Source organism: Thermobia domestica, chromosome 8 (assembly GCF_964235325.1).
Source record: "Thermobia domestica chromosome 8, izTheDome1.hap1.1, whole genome shotgun sequence".
Classification (NCBI taxonomy): domain Eukaryota; kingdom Metazoa; phylum Arthropoda; class Insecta; order Zygentoma; family Lepismatidae; genus Thermobia; species Thermobia domestica.
In genome coordinates, this window is record NC_137461.1 from 83,047,480 (window position 1) to 83,061,246 (window position 13,767).

Consider the following 13,767-nt stretch of genomic DNA (forward strand, 5'->3'; position numbering starts at 1 on the left):
ATCCACTATGTGATGCAGCGCCTTCTGTAATGTTGTGAAACCGTCGATCCGGACATGCTGTTGCGAGTCAATAAGGATTGGCAGATGCGTCTTGCAGTGCCTTGCTCAAGAAGGACAGCACATAGAGCACATGTTGTAATGCCAAATTTTCCCCCTTTGTGACGCAATAACTTCAAGAACGATAGGTGAAAATAAACTACACGACTGTTTTCCTGAGATCGAGCTCGTATCAAATGATACCCCACATGCCCCCTTCCCATTTAAAAATCCAAAATTGGATCCAAGATGGCCGCCAGGGCAACAATGTCATGCAATATGGTCAATTACCCACCCGAACAACGTATACCATGAACCAAGTGTGAACGCCAACCGTTCGTGTGCTACAGCGGTGTTACCGCCTTATGTCTCGCCCTGTATATCATGCAGACGATCGCCATCTTGGATTCGCTACTTGAATTCCATAGAACATGAATTGATCAACGTAGGCCAGTTGAATGGCCTGCCCAATTATCAGACCTAACGCCACTTCATTTCTACCTTTGGGGATATGTTAAGTCTATGGTTTGTGCTGTAGACATTTGCAATCTTTGTCATCTGGAACAACGTATCGCAAATTTTACTCGATATTCTGCTTCGTGTCCCAGCAATTGCTCAGCGTGGACATGTGGAACAGGTAAACATATCTTTCAGTTGTCAATAACTTTTCACCAAATTAAGTTATATGAAATTTGATTGCATACTTGACAATCCATACACAATTCTAACTCATGGTCATGTACAGTATCACATTATCCACCTATTGTTAATAATAACACTTTTGAAATCTGGATAGCGGAACAAGATAGCGGGCGCGGCCGTCCGCATGACATACTTCTAAAAGTGTTCCCCTGGACTTAATGTGTATCGCCCATTCCACATTCAATGAAATTATATCCTTATAGATTTTAAAAAGGATGGTAAACTTTTAATACATCCTGTATATTATACAAAATAGTTCTATCAATAGTAAAGTCAAAAACACGTCATATGATTCGATGTTTCGAAGTAAACCTAATTGGTCCTTCTGAGAAGGACACTTCACTTTTTAAAGTTTAGTATCTTCTTCAGTAGCAAGGGTATATGAGACATGAACCTAGGAATGATAGAACCCGAATCACAATTTTATGTATACTCTACCAGCGAGAATCAAAGCTGTCACCAAGTGTACATACGCGGGCGCAATAGCCGTTAAACCAGTAGATAGTGCTATGTGAGGTACCAAAGCCTCAGATGCATATCCGCAGTGATTTACAGTTCATTTTGAATAACGGAAATGGTCTATTAAACGCCATCTTTACACGAGGCTGGATCGAGCCATAGATGGAGTGGGTCAGTGAGTCGTCGGTCAAGTGGGTGAAGATTTGTGAGTAGATTAGTAGGTCGTGGGTCATCAGGACGTGACCCACTGTGACCCACCACCCACCGTGACCCACCATTATCTTCCTTTTTCATTAGTTTCTATTTATTACCTGAGGTAAGTATATCTAAGTGAAAATGAACTTCAGCCACGTTTGGATATTGATATTTGTAATTGTAATAATAGCAATAGGACTTACTACTTGACATTCGAGACTAGCTGTGCGATTTTAGAAGAGCTGACTATTGGAATAAATATATTTTTAATCACCTGTAATATATGAATTATATACAAATTGAACATCTCAGGAGCCGTTGAACTTACTGAGAGCTGAAATTCAGTATATTAACTATTAAACAGAGCGTGTCCTAGCATCTATTGAAATTCTCTTTTAATGGGGATCGGCTACTATAGGTAGGAAATTCGTAGTGGGTTGATATGTAAAAATAATCGAAAACGATCGATATTAGTTGAGAAATAAATTGAGAAACTATTGAAAAACAAAAACTGCAGCGCTCCGCAATCGATATCCATTGCTTTCTATTATACTAATTGCTGAAGCTTATGTTTATTATATTGAGCGTTCAGAGCACTAGGCAATCGAACCATAAAATTGAGAAAACTAGACAATTTTTTTACTTTAAGCTTAATTACATGGAAATTTTAAATTTGTACGGCATGCTTAATTATATGGAAAATTTTACTCTGTTTCGTATTTTCCTTTACGTTGGTTTACTTTACCTTGATTTAAGATAACTTTCATTCTATTTTTCACTGAAAAGTATCTAATTCAACAAAGAAATAATTGTATATGATAAATTGAAATTCACCGTATGACCAACACTTCACAATTTTATATCATAAAGGTCTGGTCCATCGGTATTGTAACAGAGCGATACTTCAACGATTGACCAAACAAACTCGTAGAAATTCAAACTTCGATTAGTGAATTTCAAAGGCTTATTTTATTACAAGTGTAATCTTAGTAAAGTCTATGGAAACGAGACTGTGGATTATGAGGCAGAGTTGATGACAATGGGTTTTGGTGAGTGGTTGATCAGAGTGGGTCACGATGGGTGGTGGGTCAACTTTTCATTGACGCACACAATCTCTGGATCGAGCCACTCTTACCACGCACCAACGAGTTCTGTCAGTTTTCGAACGCCTTAATACTCGTATAAGAAAATTTCTATTTTCAAACAGGGTATTGGTAAACTTGACAAGCGAATAGCCTGGCTAACTATAAATTAGATAGCTATGTTGGAATGAATTTGAGCGTGAATTAAAACATGTGTATTTTCACTTTAGGGCGCAACAATGGGCAAGTTAAGCAAGAAGCATGGTATTGTATTTTCTTCCTTTTTACATACATTTAGCACTGTATTCTAATGCATCTGAAGTGGACAGATCTTTATATATAGGCTAAACATAAAAGTAAAAGAAATAGCAATAATGTAAATTACACACACAAGGTTAAATTTAGTTACATTTTGCATATTATATCTTAAATTTTGTATGATACCGTCATTAAAATAGTTAAGAGTAATTTTTATTACTTTGCAGTGTACGTAGAAACCATTTTATTATATATATATATATATATATATATATATATATATATATATATATATATATACAGATGGTGATCAGAAAAATGGAAACACCTGTAGTTGGCAACACGTCAGGCGCAGTGGAACAGCAGTGTCCAGTGGCTGCAGCAGACGGAGGTAGTGTAAAATGGGAGACCTCTCAGATTTTCAAAGAAGGCAAATTGTTGGTGCGCGGTTATGTGGAGTGAGAGTGACGGCAGTGGCTACTGTGTTAGGTGTGTCGCGTGGGACAGTGTCGAAGGTGATAACGGCCTACACAACACGGAAAAACCACATCGGGGAAGCGGAACAGTGGGCGGAAGAAAATCATGAGTGACAGGTCACGCCGGGTATTAAAGCGCATTGTCACGCAGAACTGTCTTGTGACTGCGGAGCAAGTGACGGAGGAACTCAATCAGCACCTCCCCCACCCTGTTTCGACAATCCCAGTCCGCGGCGAATTACATGACATGAACTTACGGGGTCGTGTTGCACGGGCCAAACCGCTCATCAGGGACCATAACGCTTTCGCACGCCGCAAATGGTGCAGTGACCATGCAACTTGGACCGTTGAGGACTGCAAACGTGTGATATAGTCGGATGAGTCATCCTTCACCCTATTCCCAACCATGGGCCGTGTTTGTGTGTGGAGAACGCCCAAAGAAGCTTATGATCTGCAGTGTCTCCGCCCAACTGTGAAACATGGCGGCGGCTCGGTGATACTGTGGGCCGCCATATCATGGTTTTCATTGGGCCACTGGTCACACTTAGCGGACGAATCACTGCCAACTATCATGTCGCAATTTTAGGAGACCACTTGCATCCTATGGTCCGGATGTTGTTCCCGGACAATGACGCCATCTTCCAGGATGATAATGCACCCATTCACACAGCTGGCGTTGTTGCAGCGTGGTTTGAGGAACATCGGGATGAAGTTCAACGCCTCCCCTGGCCCGCCCAATCCCCAGATCTCAACATAATTGAACATCTGTGGTCCGTCTTGGAAACACGACTCCGGCGACGATTTCCACCTCCATCTCCTATCACAGAACTGGCCGACGCCCTGCACGAGGAATGGTGTAAAATTCCACTTGCTATCATTCACGACCTCTGCCTCCATCCCACGTCGCATCAAGGCTGTTCTGAAGGTGAAAGGTGGCCCGACACCATATTAATCTGGTAAGTTGCAATTTCGTTGAGGTGTTTCAATTTTTCTGATCACCATCTGTATATTGTAGTGCTAAAGAAAAGTAATGGCACTGATTTACTGTAGATCATGTACAATCTTAATGTAATTAGCAATTCATATTCCCTTACCGACCCACCAATATTCGCTGTTCATTTGTTTTCCCTGGTTTTCGAAGTCGTGAGCTGATATAGGACTTACAAATAGGTGTATTTCATTTGATTTATAAATATTATAATCAGAAAGGATCGGAATATATGATTAAGTTGTTGAAAAGGGAAACTCAAATAGCAAATAAAGATAAGAGAGAATCTTAGTTACATGAAAAGTGAAACATACACCAACCTATGCTTTATCTAGCGTAGGTATTGTTCGGAACCAAAAATGTGGATTTCATATCCATGCAATTAGGTTGAGAGTGGAAGCGATGAAATTACTTGACGCATCCATTAAGATTTCGGAAAGTGCACACTCCTGCGCCGTAGGCGCAAACTCCACGAGCTAATTTTCTGCCTTCGCTCTCTACAATGACCGAAGAGTAACTAAGCTAATCCTCATCCCAACATACCTACTATTTAGTGAGAGGTTACTAATTAGTAAGATTTAAGACATTAAGTGGTGATTTATGCTGAGAAAATTTTATAGTCATATCTCGCATGCCTCCCCTCAGCTTCATCTACACACATATTGCAAACGGAATACAGTAGACTCAAGAATATCCGGGCTAATGTGGCGGAAGGGCAGGCCGGATAACAAAAAAAGCCGGATAGGCCGGAGTACAGTCTACATGAAGCATACCCCAAGAACAATTGACGTATACAGTACCGTACAGTTATAAGCAGGTATAACTGAAGCGTACTGTATTGAGGTCCGTTACATATTGACGAAACAATGAACAAGGAGCAGAACGCTACTCTTTTCCTGTCACAACTTGTATTTTGCACATGACACGTAGGAGGATCGTAGCAAACGCCTGCTTCCAATGCCTTGGCAATGTTGCCAATGCAACGCCTTGCCTTCCTCAATTACGATACAAGAAAACTAGGCTGGATAGTACGGAAGTCGAATAGTCGTGAGCCGGATACTTATGAGTCTACTGCACATGTGAACTTCCTTAATTGGCATAGTTCGTTAAGTCAGTGGTTTTAACCAGTGTATCCCGAAACTTTAGACATCACGAAGCATTTAGTTAAAATCTATTTGGAGACATTACCAGTTAACGCCTCCAGAAGCATCAACACTTAAGATTTTAGTACTACATAGTCGGTACTTTATAGAAACTTATAGGCTTACACTAATATAGTCTATATTATTAATACAAAATATGCATTTATTCCGTTAACTCCGTGCCGTGTTTCTGACAATGAATTACGGATAGGTTAGGCTAGTTCAAGTTTGGTTTGGTTTAGTTTACTTAGTATGCCTACCTTGGTTTGATGAGACTGGGCTTATCGGAAATTAACCTAAAAACAAATATATCGTGATGTCGTTGGAGTTTAGTCAAGAAGGTTGCGAACCATTACCTTAAGTACCGTCAAATGGGGTGAATAGAAACATGGGGGTGAATAGAAACAAAACTCCCAGATTAGTTTTGGATTTATCTGGACGATAAATTAATCAAGAAAACTGAAATTTCTTAACATAGTCTTATACGGCTAAAGTGTCCAGGGCAGAGACAAAATGTTTTACTGAGTTGGGAACACTTAGGTAGACGGCAGTAGCATTAATGTGTTACTGAAATCTTACACGGTATTTTAGCGCTCCTTAAACTTTCTTGGTAAGTATGACATTTTCATATTTGTTGCATTTGAACATATGCCTATTTTGTAGTTTGTTGTTTCATTTACTGACGTTCATAATAAAAGTTTTCCTTTTGTAAATTATTTTTAATCAAAATTTAACTTTACTGGGTTATTGTTATGATTTTTAATTAGCGGGGTGAATAGAAACACTTCTTGGGAAATTCTTGAAATTCCTCAAGGAGTGGAAAATTCTTGAGGAGCAGAAAAAAGGACCTGATAGGAATGTATCAACCATCTCTAAGAACAAATTTCCAAGTTTTCTGGGAAAAAAAGTGTGAAACTGAAGGAGGAAAATATCAGGGCTGGATTTGAAAAGTGTGGAATTTTTCCCCTTTGTCGAGACCAAATACTGAGGATGTTGCCAAGAAAAGACAATGAACGAGAAGAAACAGAACAGCAAAAGTCATCTCAGACTGTAAACTGTTCCCTTATGGATCTTCTCAGGAGCATGAGAGAAGATGAAAAAATTAAATAAGGGAAGAAGAGAGTACGAATAGATGTTTCTGGTAAGAGTTTTGGTTTGTTTTCTGAAAATGATACATTTTCATCAAATCACAACGAAACTCAACCTACCTTTGTATTGTCGGAAGAGGAGAAAGACAACACTCCAGAAGACAACATTCCAGACGATCACGAACTAGATGATGGTTTTCTAAAGCTGGTGATTTTGCTGTGGTAAAATGAGAAGCTAAACTTCGATGAGACTATTCTGCACCCAAGTGCGAAAATGGGAACATGATGCATATGTGGGAGTGTTTTATAAGAGAGCATAAACAATGAAATTTTCAGAACGAAACTGTTGGGTTTTATTAGGAGTTCGTCAGCACGCTTTAAGTATATGATAACTTTCGGGCCCCTTCGTGGCTAAGCGGTTAGCGTACGCGCCTTTGGCGTGGGAGACCCGGGTTCGATTCCCGGCGGGAGCTCATGTAGTTCTGATTCTACGTTAAACAGTAGGTCCACGTCTCATATAGTCTCGCTGCTGAACGGGACGTAAACCTCAAAATCAACTCAACTCATGATAAGTTTCCCTGATGATTTCAGTGGTTTAAATCTTATTCAAATATCATCAAAACTATAGGGTCGTTTATACCTATATTGTGCATTGTATTGTTTTATAAGTTTGTAACTTATGTAATACTGTTCTTATTGAACTAATATCTTGCAGGTGTCAAATAAATAGTTCGTTTCAACAAATACGCTGTTTCTTTTTTACCTTTCCAATAGTATAAAAGAAACAACAATGAAAATAAAGTAATTGTTTCTATTCACCCCATGGGTAGGGGTGAATAGAAACATTAAGAAAAACCAAGGTGAAGAAAAGTGGAGTTGATAAATTAATATGACGTTTACTGAAATTCATTAGCATATTAAGACCTTTCTTTTGGAATAATCTGATACGCGAAATCTTTAACATTACCAGACTTATATTCTCATATAGCCAAAAATGTGTTTCTATTCACCCCATTTGACGGTAAGCAAAACTTGTAATCGGTTGTGGGAATAGGACACGGTGACGAATTAATTAGATTTCGGAACGAAAATAATCAAAATTAAAAACTGAAAGAAAAAAATCTCAAAGTCGCGAAGTAAATAAATACACAAGATTGTTGCATCTTGATGATGTAATCCCTCACATTCAGGGACGTAATGAATCTCACACTCAGGGTGGAGTGTATACCTACTAAAAAATTTTTAGCATTGCGTCACTGATTACGATTTCATTTCAACGATTTCCTACAAAACATACTTTATACTCTATTATCTCAATATTCAAAAAAAAAATTTTAATCTGCCTTTTAAAACTAAAATACGTAAATATTAAAAACTCAATTCTGTAAATATATAAGGTAAGTTGGCGAGGGAGATCGGGGTTCGCTTTCTGGTGGGAACAAATGTGATTCAGATTTCATGTTAAAACTGTAGGTCCATATTTCATATAGCCTCGCTGCTAGAACGGACGCTAAACTAAATAAATTCAGAAAATTCTTCTACTACTTTGTGGCATAAAAAAGAGAAAACTATGCTCGTAACATAACCTTAAATGAAATATAAGGGAATGATTTATACTAGCGTCATCACAGAGAAAACGCAACCTTCCCAGATGACCTAATGGGTAGCACATGTGACGTTGCACGTGATCCCTGCTTCGATCACTTTCACAATCACTCACTTTCATTAATCATCCGTCACCTTTAGTCTAAAGTGCATAATCCTGGGACATTAAGATAAAAATGATTTAACAAAATACATATAGTGTACATTATAATTACATTACATTACCAATCTTTCGCAATTAATAAACCACAAGTCATTACACAAGCGTTGTTAGTAGTAAGTTTAGCGTCCAATTCAGGTCCGAGGCTATCTGAGACTTGGTTCTAGAGCTTTAACGTGGAATACGCATCACATGAGCTTCCACAAGATCCGAATGAACGGAGAGGGATGAGGAAGATTTCCCCTCTCCAAGTAATTTAATATTGTTCACTCTAAAGATAAACCGTATATAACTCTCAATCTTTGCCGTTACAGGGTACTAGTTTGAAGTGAGGTGATCCTGAAGAAAAATTGACCTGATAGAGCATTTTCGTATTATGATTTATTACGATATTCGGCAAGGGTAAACACAGCAACAATGTGTTCGTCAGATAACTGCTACTTTTCCTGATGAAACCCCATCTCAGACAATTTACAGGTGGTTTCAGGAATTCACGTGTGGCCAGCTCAGCCTGACTGATCGGGATTGTGCAGGTCATTGTGCCAAAAAACGTTGCTGCTGTTCGTGAAATTATGAACACTGATCGGCATGTGACTTATCGCGAAATTCAGGAAATCTTAGGCATTGTTATGAGCCAAATACAAATAATATTGCACTATTATTTACGTGTGAAAAAACTTTGCACTCGTTGGATTCCACACAATTTAAGTCGCGCACAAAAGACGCCCGTGTGAAGTGGTGCAAAGTTATAACGAAACGGTTCAAGTCTGGATCATCTCGGTGTTTAACATTGGAGCAGGTGATGAAATTTGGATTTATACGTAAGAACCGGAAACAAAGCTGTGTGGGTGTTCCGCGAGAACCTAAACCAATCAAACTTGTTCAAGCACACTGTGCCTCCAAACAAACGATTGCATAAATTTCTGATAAATCAGGGCATATCGCAACTGTCCCACTGGAGAATCGCAGAACAGTCAATGCAGAATGGTACACAACCATATGCCTATCAGAAGTACTGAATGTGAGCAAACAGTTCAACCGCCGTATCATTCTGCATCACAACTATACCAGCTCGCACACAGCAGCTACCACAAGTGATTTTCTGGACCAGGAAAGCGAAGTCATGACATCCGGCTTATTTCCCTGATTTAGTTCCCAGTGATTTCTTTTTGTTCCCAACAATAAAGAACATGTTGCGTGAGAAGCGCTTTTGCACCTCCAGAAGAAGCCATCGAGGCATACAAACTGCAGGTTTCACAGATACCAACCTCGGAGTGGCATACCTGTTTCAAGATTTGGTTTTATTGCATAAAAATGCACTGCTACTCAGGGGGAATACTTTCATAAAAAAAAAAAAAATTGCACTTTTATGTTCTTGTGTTCTATCATTTTCCCGAAACTTTCAGTGCAACCCTCGTATTGCATCACAGATATAAATAGCTTTGATTGTATATCTAGAAAAGTCACTCTCGTAAGAAGCTTCATTTGAACCCTTCGAGTTACTGCACCTCCCACCTGGATACAGCAGGGTAAACGTACAGTCTCAAGCAGGCCCGAAACCAGCCAAATATGTTTGGAGGGACCATGAATATATGGGGGGGGGGGGGTAAGTCATCAAAACTTACCTTACAAATATCTAAATTGTGTTTTCCGTATTGAGGTCTGGAGGGGCCACGAAAAGTTTAGGGGGCCAGTTGCCCGCTAGCCCCCCTCTAGTTGCGGGCCTGGTCTAAAAACAAAACACTAGAATGTGCGCAACTGGGGATCAAAACACATTAAACGGAATAGGAGAAATAATTCAAGTGAATCAACGCTTAGCATAGCGAGTTTTTGCATATTAGTTGCTTTGTTAATACCTAATTCCTTCTAGAAATTGTGAAACAAAACTATGAAGAAAAAATAACCGAATGAATCTCAAGGAACCGGAATAATTTTCGACTGATTAAACTAGTTATAAATTCTATAACTTACTGTTCCGTTGAAGTTCTCAACTCCAGCAAGTAGCCCTACACAAAAGCCAAACTAGGGAATTAAAAATTAGTTTTCTTTTTTCATGTCGCACAGCTACGACTTTAGGCCAAAAGAGACTGATGATTGATAGAAGTAAACGCGTTTGTGGAAGTAACTTAATTTGTTTCCACCCTCCCACCGAGAATTGAACGAGGGGCCACGTTCCCCAAGGCCACACGGAAATCACTAGACCAGCGGGGAAGACTACTAAAAATACAATGTAACAATATATTTAATGTAAAGTAGAAATCAAATTAGTGTAAAGAATTGAGAAGGAATATTATTCTAAATGCCAACAGGGTATATAATTAGTATGCTATTTAACGCAGTTCATCTGAAATGGTGAGCTGTACACACCAATATCACGGAACGATTTTTATGACAGTGCCCTTAAACTATACCAACTAGAGAATTAGACCCAATTATCTTCGTGACATTAGGGAATGCAGGCAGGCGCATTAGCCCAGGTTGGGCATAGCTATAAAGAAAACACATGGAAACAAAGTAAAACATCTTTCAGTTTTACGTCCCGCTTGTAACCAGAGTGTTCTAGAAGGTAAAAACTGGGGGGATGCCCCGGGCTAGATCCGCCACTACTTGTAACGTAATAAAATGTAATAATACAAGTAGTTGATTGATCAGATCTGGTTATACCGTGAACCACCACTCGTAAAACAACGAAAATACAGTTACCAACTGCAACTATGTGGTCTTCACGTTGCTGTTAGTAACCACATTATATCTTTACTATTACTTATCGATAATAACTGAATGTAACATGCTCTGTCTCATAACATCTATAGCATCTGTCCAAGTTAAAATTCAGTTGTTTTAAGTTTTTACCAGCCACAGAATATGAACCCAGTCCAATCCTACAAATGAAATCTTTAAGTTTTACGTCCCACGGTTATGCCGGTTAGGCTAAAGGAGACGGTGATAATGAGAGATGAGTGAAATGGTGGAATGAAGAAAGTGGGAGGAAACGGGAGAACCCCGAGAAAATCCACGAGCACGGTGTTTGTCCACCACAAGGTTCACTTGGCGGGGGGTGGGATCGAACCCGGGACCCCAAGCACCAGAGGTGAACGCTCTACCACTGAGCCACCGCGCCCCCTCCAATCCTACGAGTCTCACTGTGAAAGGTGAAATTAAAACTGCCTGGCATTCGAACCCACGTCAGGCATTTGTTTTAATGTCCGTTGCAGACTCTCGTGGCGGCTTGCGTGCATACCCATGGCTTTCAACTATGGTTTAATAATCAAATCAAGTGCGAAGACAAATACAAATCGCAAACACGCCAACTCTCCATATCAAGTTAACGCAGATGGGAAGGGAGGAATGTATACCTAAATTCCAAATTTCTGTATCCAAAATGATGAAAACATGTTTTAATTTTGAAAATTACGTTTTCTAGACCAAATATGAACTAACCAGAGATTTCAAGGAACCAGTTCGTCATAAGCTAGAACCATCGCACATCACTAACTATTCAAAATTATATTACTAATTTCTAGTATTTCAAACTACTAAGGCAAGGGAATGAGTTAATTTTTGTGGAAGCTAATTTGAGCTCACTTTACTTTCATATATACATACCAATAAGCTAAAAGTTTCAAGAAGGCCTGAAGATGGTCGAAAAGGGTTCTCAAGCCCTCCCCCCTGGCCTACATCTTAGCTACGGACATGACCGTGTTATACTACTCTATGTGAAGATACGTTCCTCTAACATAGGACATTTTTTTCGATTACTTACGTAAAGAAAAAATATTTTATGCAACCTATATACACCTTTGAGTAATTTCAAAATGCTCCAAGATTTCAAATGACTTAATCCAAGAAGTTATGAAATGAGAGCTCGGACCACGGTGACTCAGTGGTAGAGTGGTCACTTCTGACGTCAGGGATTCCTCCCTGTTCAATCCTTGTTCCAAGGTTAAGTTCCATAAACTCCGTCGGTCCAGACCTACTATGTAAGTGAACGGGCAAAAATGCACTTTAAACAGAACATACATTGGAACCAATACTAAACAAAGCCCTGCGGGGTGTGTAACCCCGTTCGCTTGCTGTCACTCGCTTAGTTATATTTTGCTTAGTAACACTGGAGATCTTATATTTGCAGGATTGGGGTAGAAACTAAAAGATACCCAAAATCACTTGTTCTGCTCAAAGTGCACTCTTACCAGTGAACGAAAATTAAGCAAACCTAACCAAAATATATTTATACGTAATTATGCCAGTTTTTTTTTTTTCATTTTTAATAGAACCACTGAATCGTAATAAAATAATCACCCTGGCTACTACTAACTAATCTTGACTCGCTATCGCTCACTTGGCATTACTATGTGAATTCGAATATTGAGCTTTGATAAAGAAAGTAACCATCCTGGGTACCAACTCTCGTTACTTATATGTGCGGACCAGCATTCTAGAACCTTCCCCGTAATTACTGTCAAAGTTGAAAAGCTGTTGGGGCTTAACGGAATAAATACACTATTCCCAAGTGCTTTGTGATGAACAAACACCATGCCCCTTTTTTCCTCAGAGTTCTCTCGTTTCCTCCCACTTTCGTTATTCCATCATAATCATTCATTTCATAATCAGTCTCCCTCAGCCCCAGTGCATAATCGTGGGACATTAAACGGATATAGTATACATGAAGCTGCATCAGTTCCCGAAGGAGCAGGACGCTCATACTTTTAGGGATTATTCATTATGTACGAACTCACAAAGGGGGTAACAAAGCGACTTTTATTTACTTATCGACTGATACGAAAATAAAAATGAACGTACCTGTACTTTATATCTGCATGTGTAGTGCCCTTATACTTTATCTATGACTATGTGTGTGGGGGGGAGGGGGGCGTTTAACGCATATCGTATGTCTTGCGCACATGGACACTTCTCACTATTGCACTACGAAGAAAATTTATGATATTTCATGTAGAAGTGGTAATAGAACACAGAAGAAACGCAGATAAGGAGGTTCTCATGTATACTATTACCCATTAAACTTTTTTTTTTTTTTTTTTTAAATGAAAGATTAACATAGTCTACACAAACTGCTACTTCTACAAACATACCTTCATACATTTACGTAAATAAAAAAACAAACGAGCTTACGGAATCTCGCAGCACTGAGGTGAAAGTAAAACAAAACTAATTGAAATGTAAAATAGTAGATCTTCTAGTGCAGGAAAACCAACTTACTTGAAATCCTAGGTGAGTGACCACGATCAAAAACGCTTCCACTCTCCTTCTTATACTAATTTTGCACATCAAATGTCAAGCCAAGACGAAGCTAAGTCACTTCTATGCTACTGAATTCTGGGTAATACAAACATAATGACAACCCGCCCGCTAATGCTACCAATGAAAAAGATCCACCAGTTAGTAACCCCTACGGGCAATTTTACTATTGGGCAATGGAAATAAAAAAAATGCTTTTTACGTCAAGCAACTGATAGCAGACACTGATATATTATTTGTTTTTTCTGTTGTTTTTTTTTAAACCTTTCAATACCCACGTATTTTTTCTGTAGTGGGACTGGGTTGTCAGTACACAAGAT

At 39.1% G+C, this 13,767-nt stretch overlaps 2 protein-coding genes across 9 annotated transcripts in view; one reads left to right on the forward strand and one right to left on the reverse strand.

Moving 5' to 3' along the window:
• mbo (Nuclear pore complex protein Nup88) overlaps nucleotides 1–13,767 on the forward strand; it is a 523,666-nt gene that overhangs the window by 430,146 nt on the left and 79,753 nt on the right. The window lies entirely within an intron of this gene.
• The window catches only part of LOC145693001 (uncharacterized), a 35,190-nt gene that overhangs the window by 18,121 nt on the left and 3,302 nt on the right, over nucleotides 1–13,767 (reverse strand). For 2 of the 7 annotated variants that reach the window (XM_081768643.1, XM_081768642.1), the window contains exon 1: nucleotides 13,409–13,557. The exons of 2 other annotated variants lie outside the window; for them this stretch is intronic. In XM_081768643.1, coding sequence (XP_081624769.1) covers nucleotides 13,409–13,477 — 69 coding nt within the window. In that variant the 5' untranslated portion in view covers nucleotides 13,478–13,557. Of the gene's footprint in view, nucleotides 1–13,281; nucleotides 13,307–13,408; nucleotides 13,558–13,767 lie in introns of those variants that run through there. 3 more of the 7 variants (XM_081768648.1, XM_081768646.1, XM_081768644.1) reach the window with 3 other exon arrangements.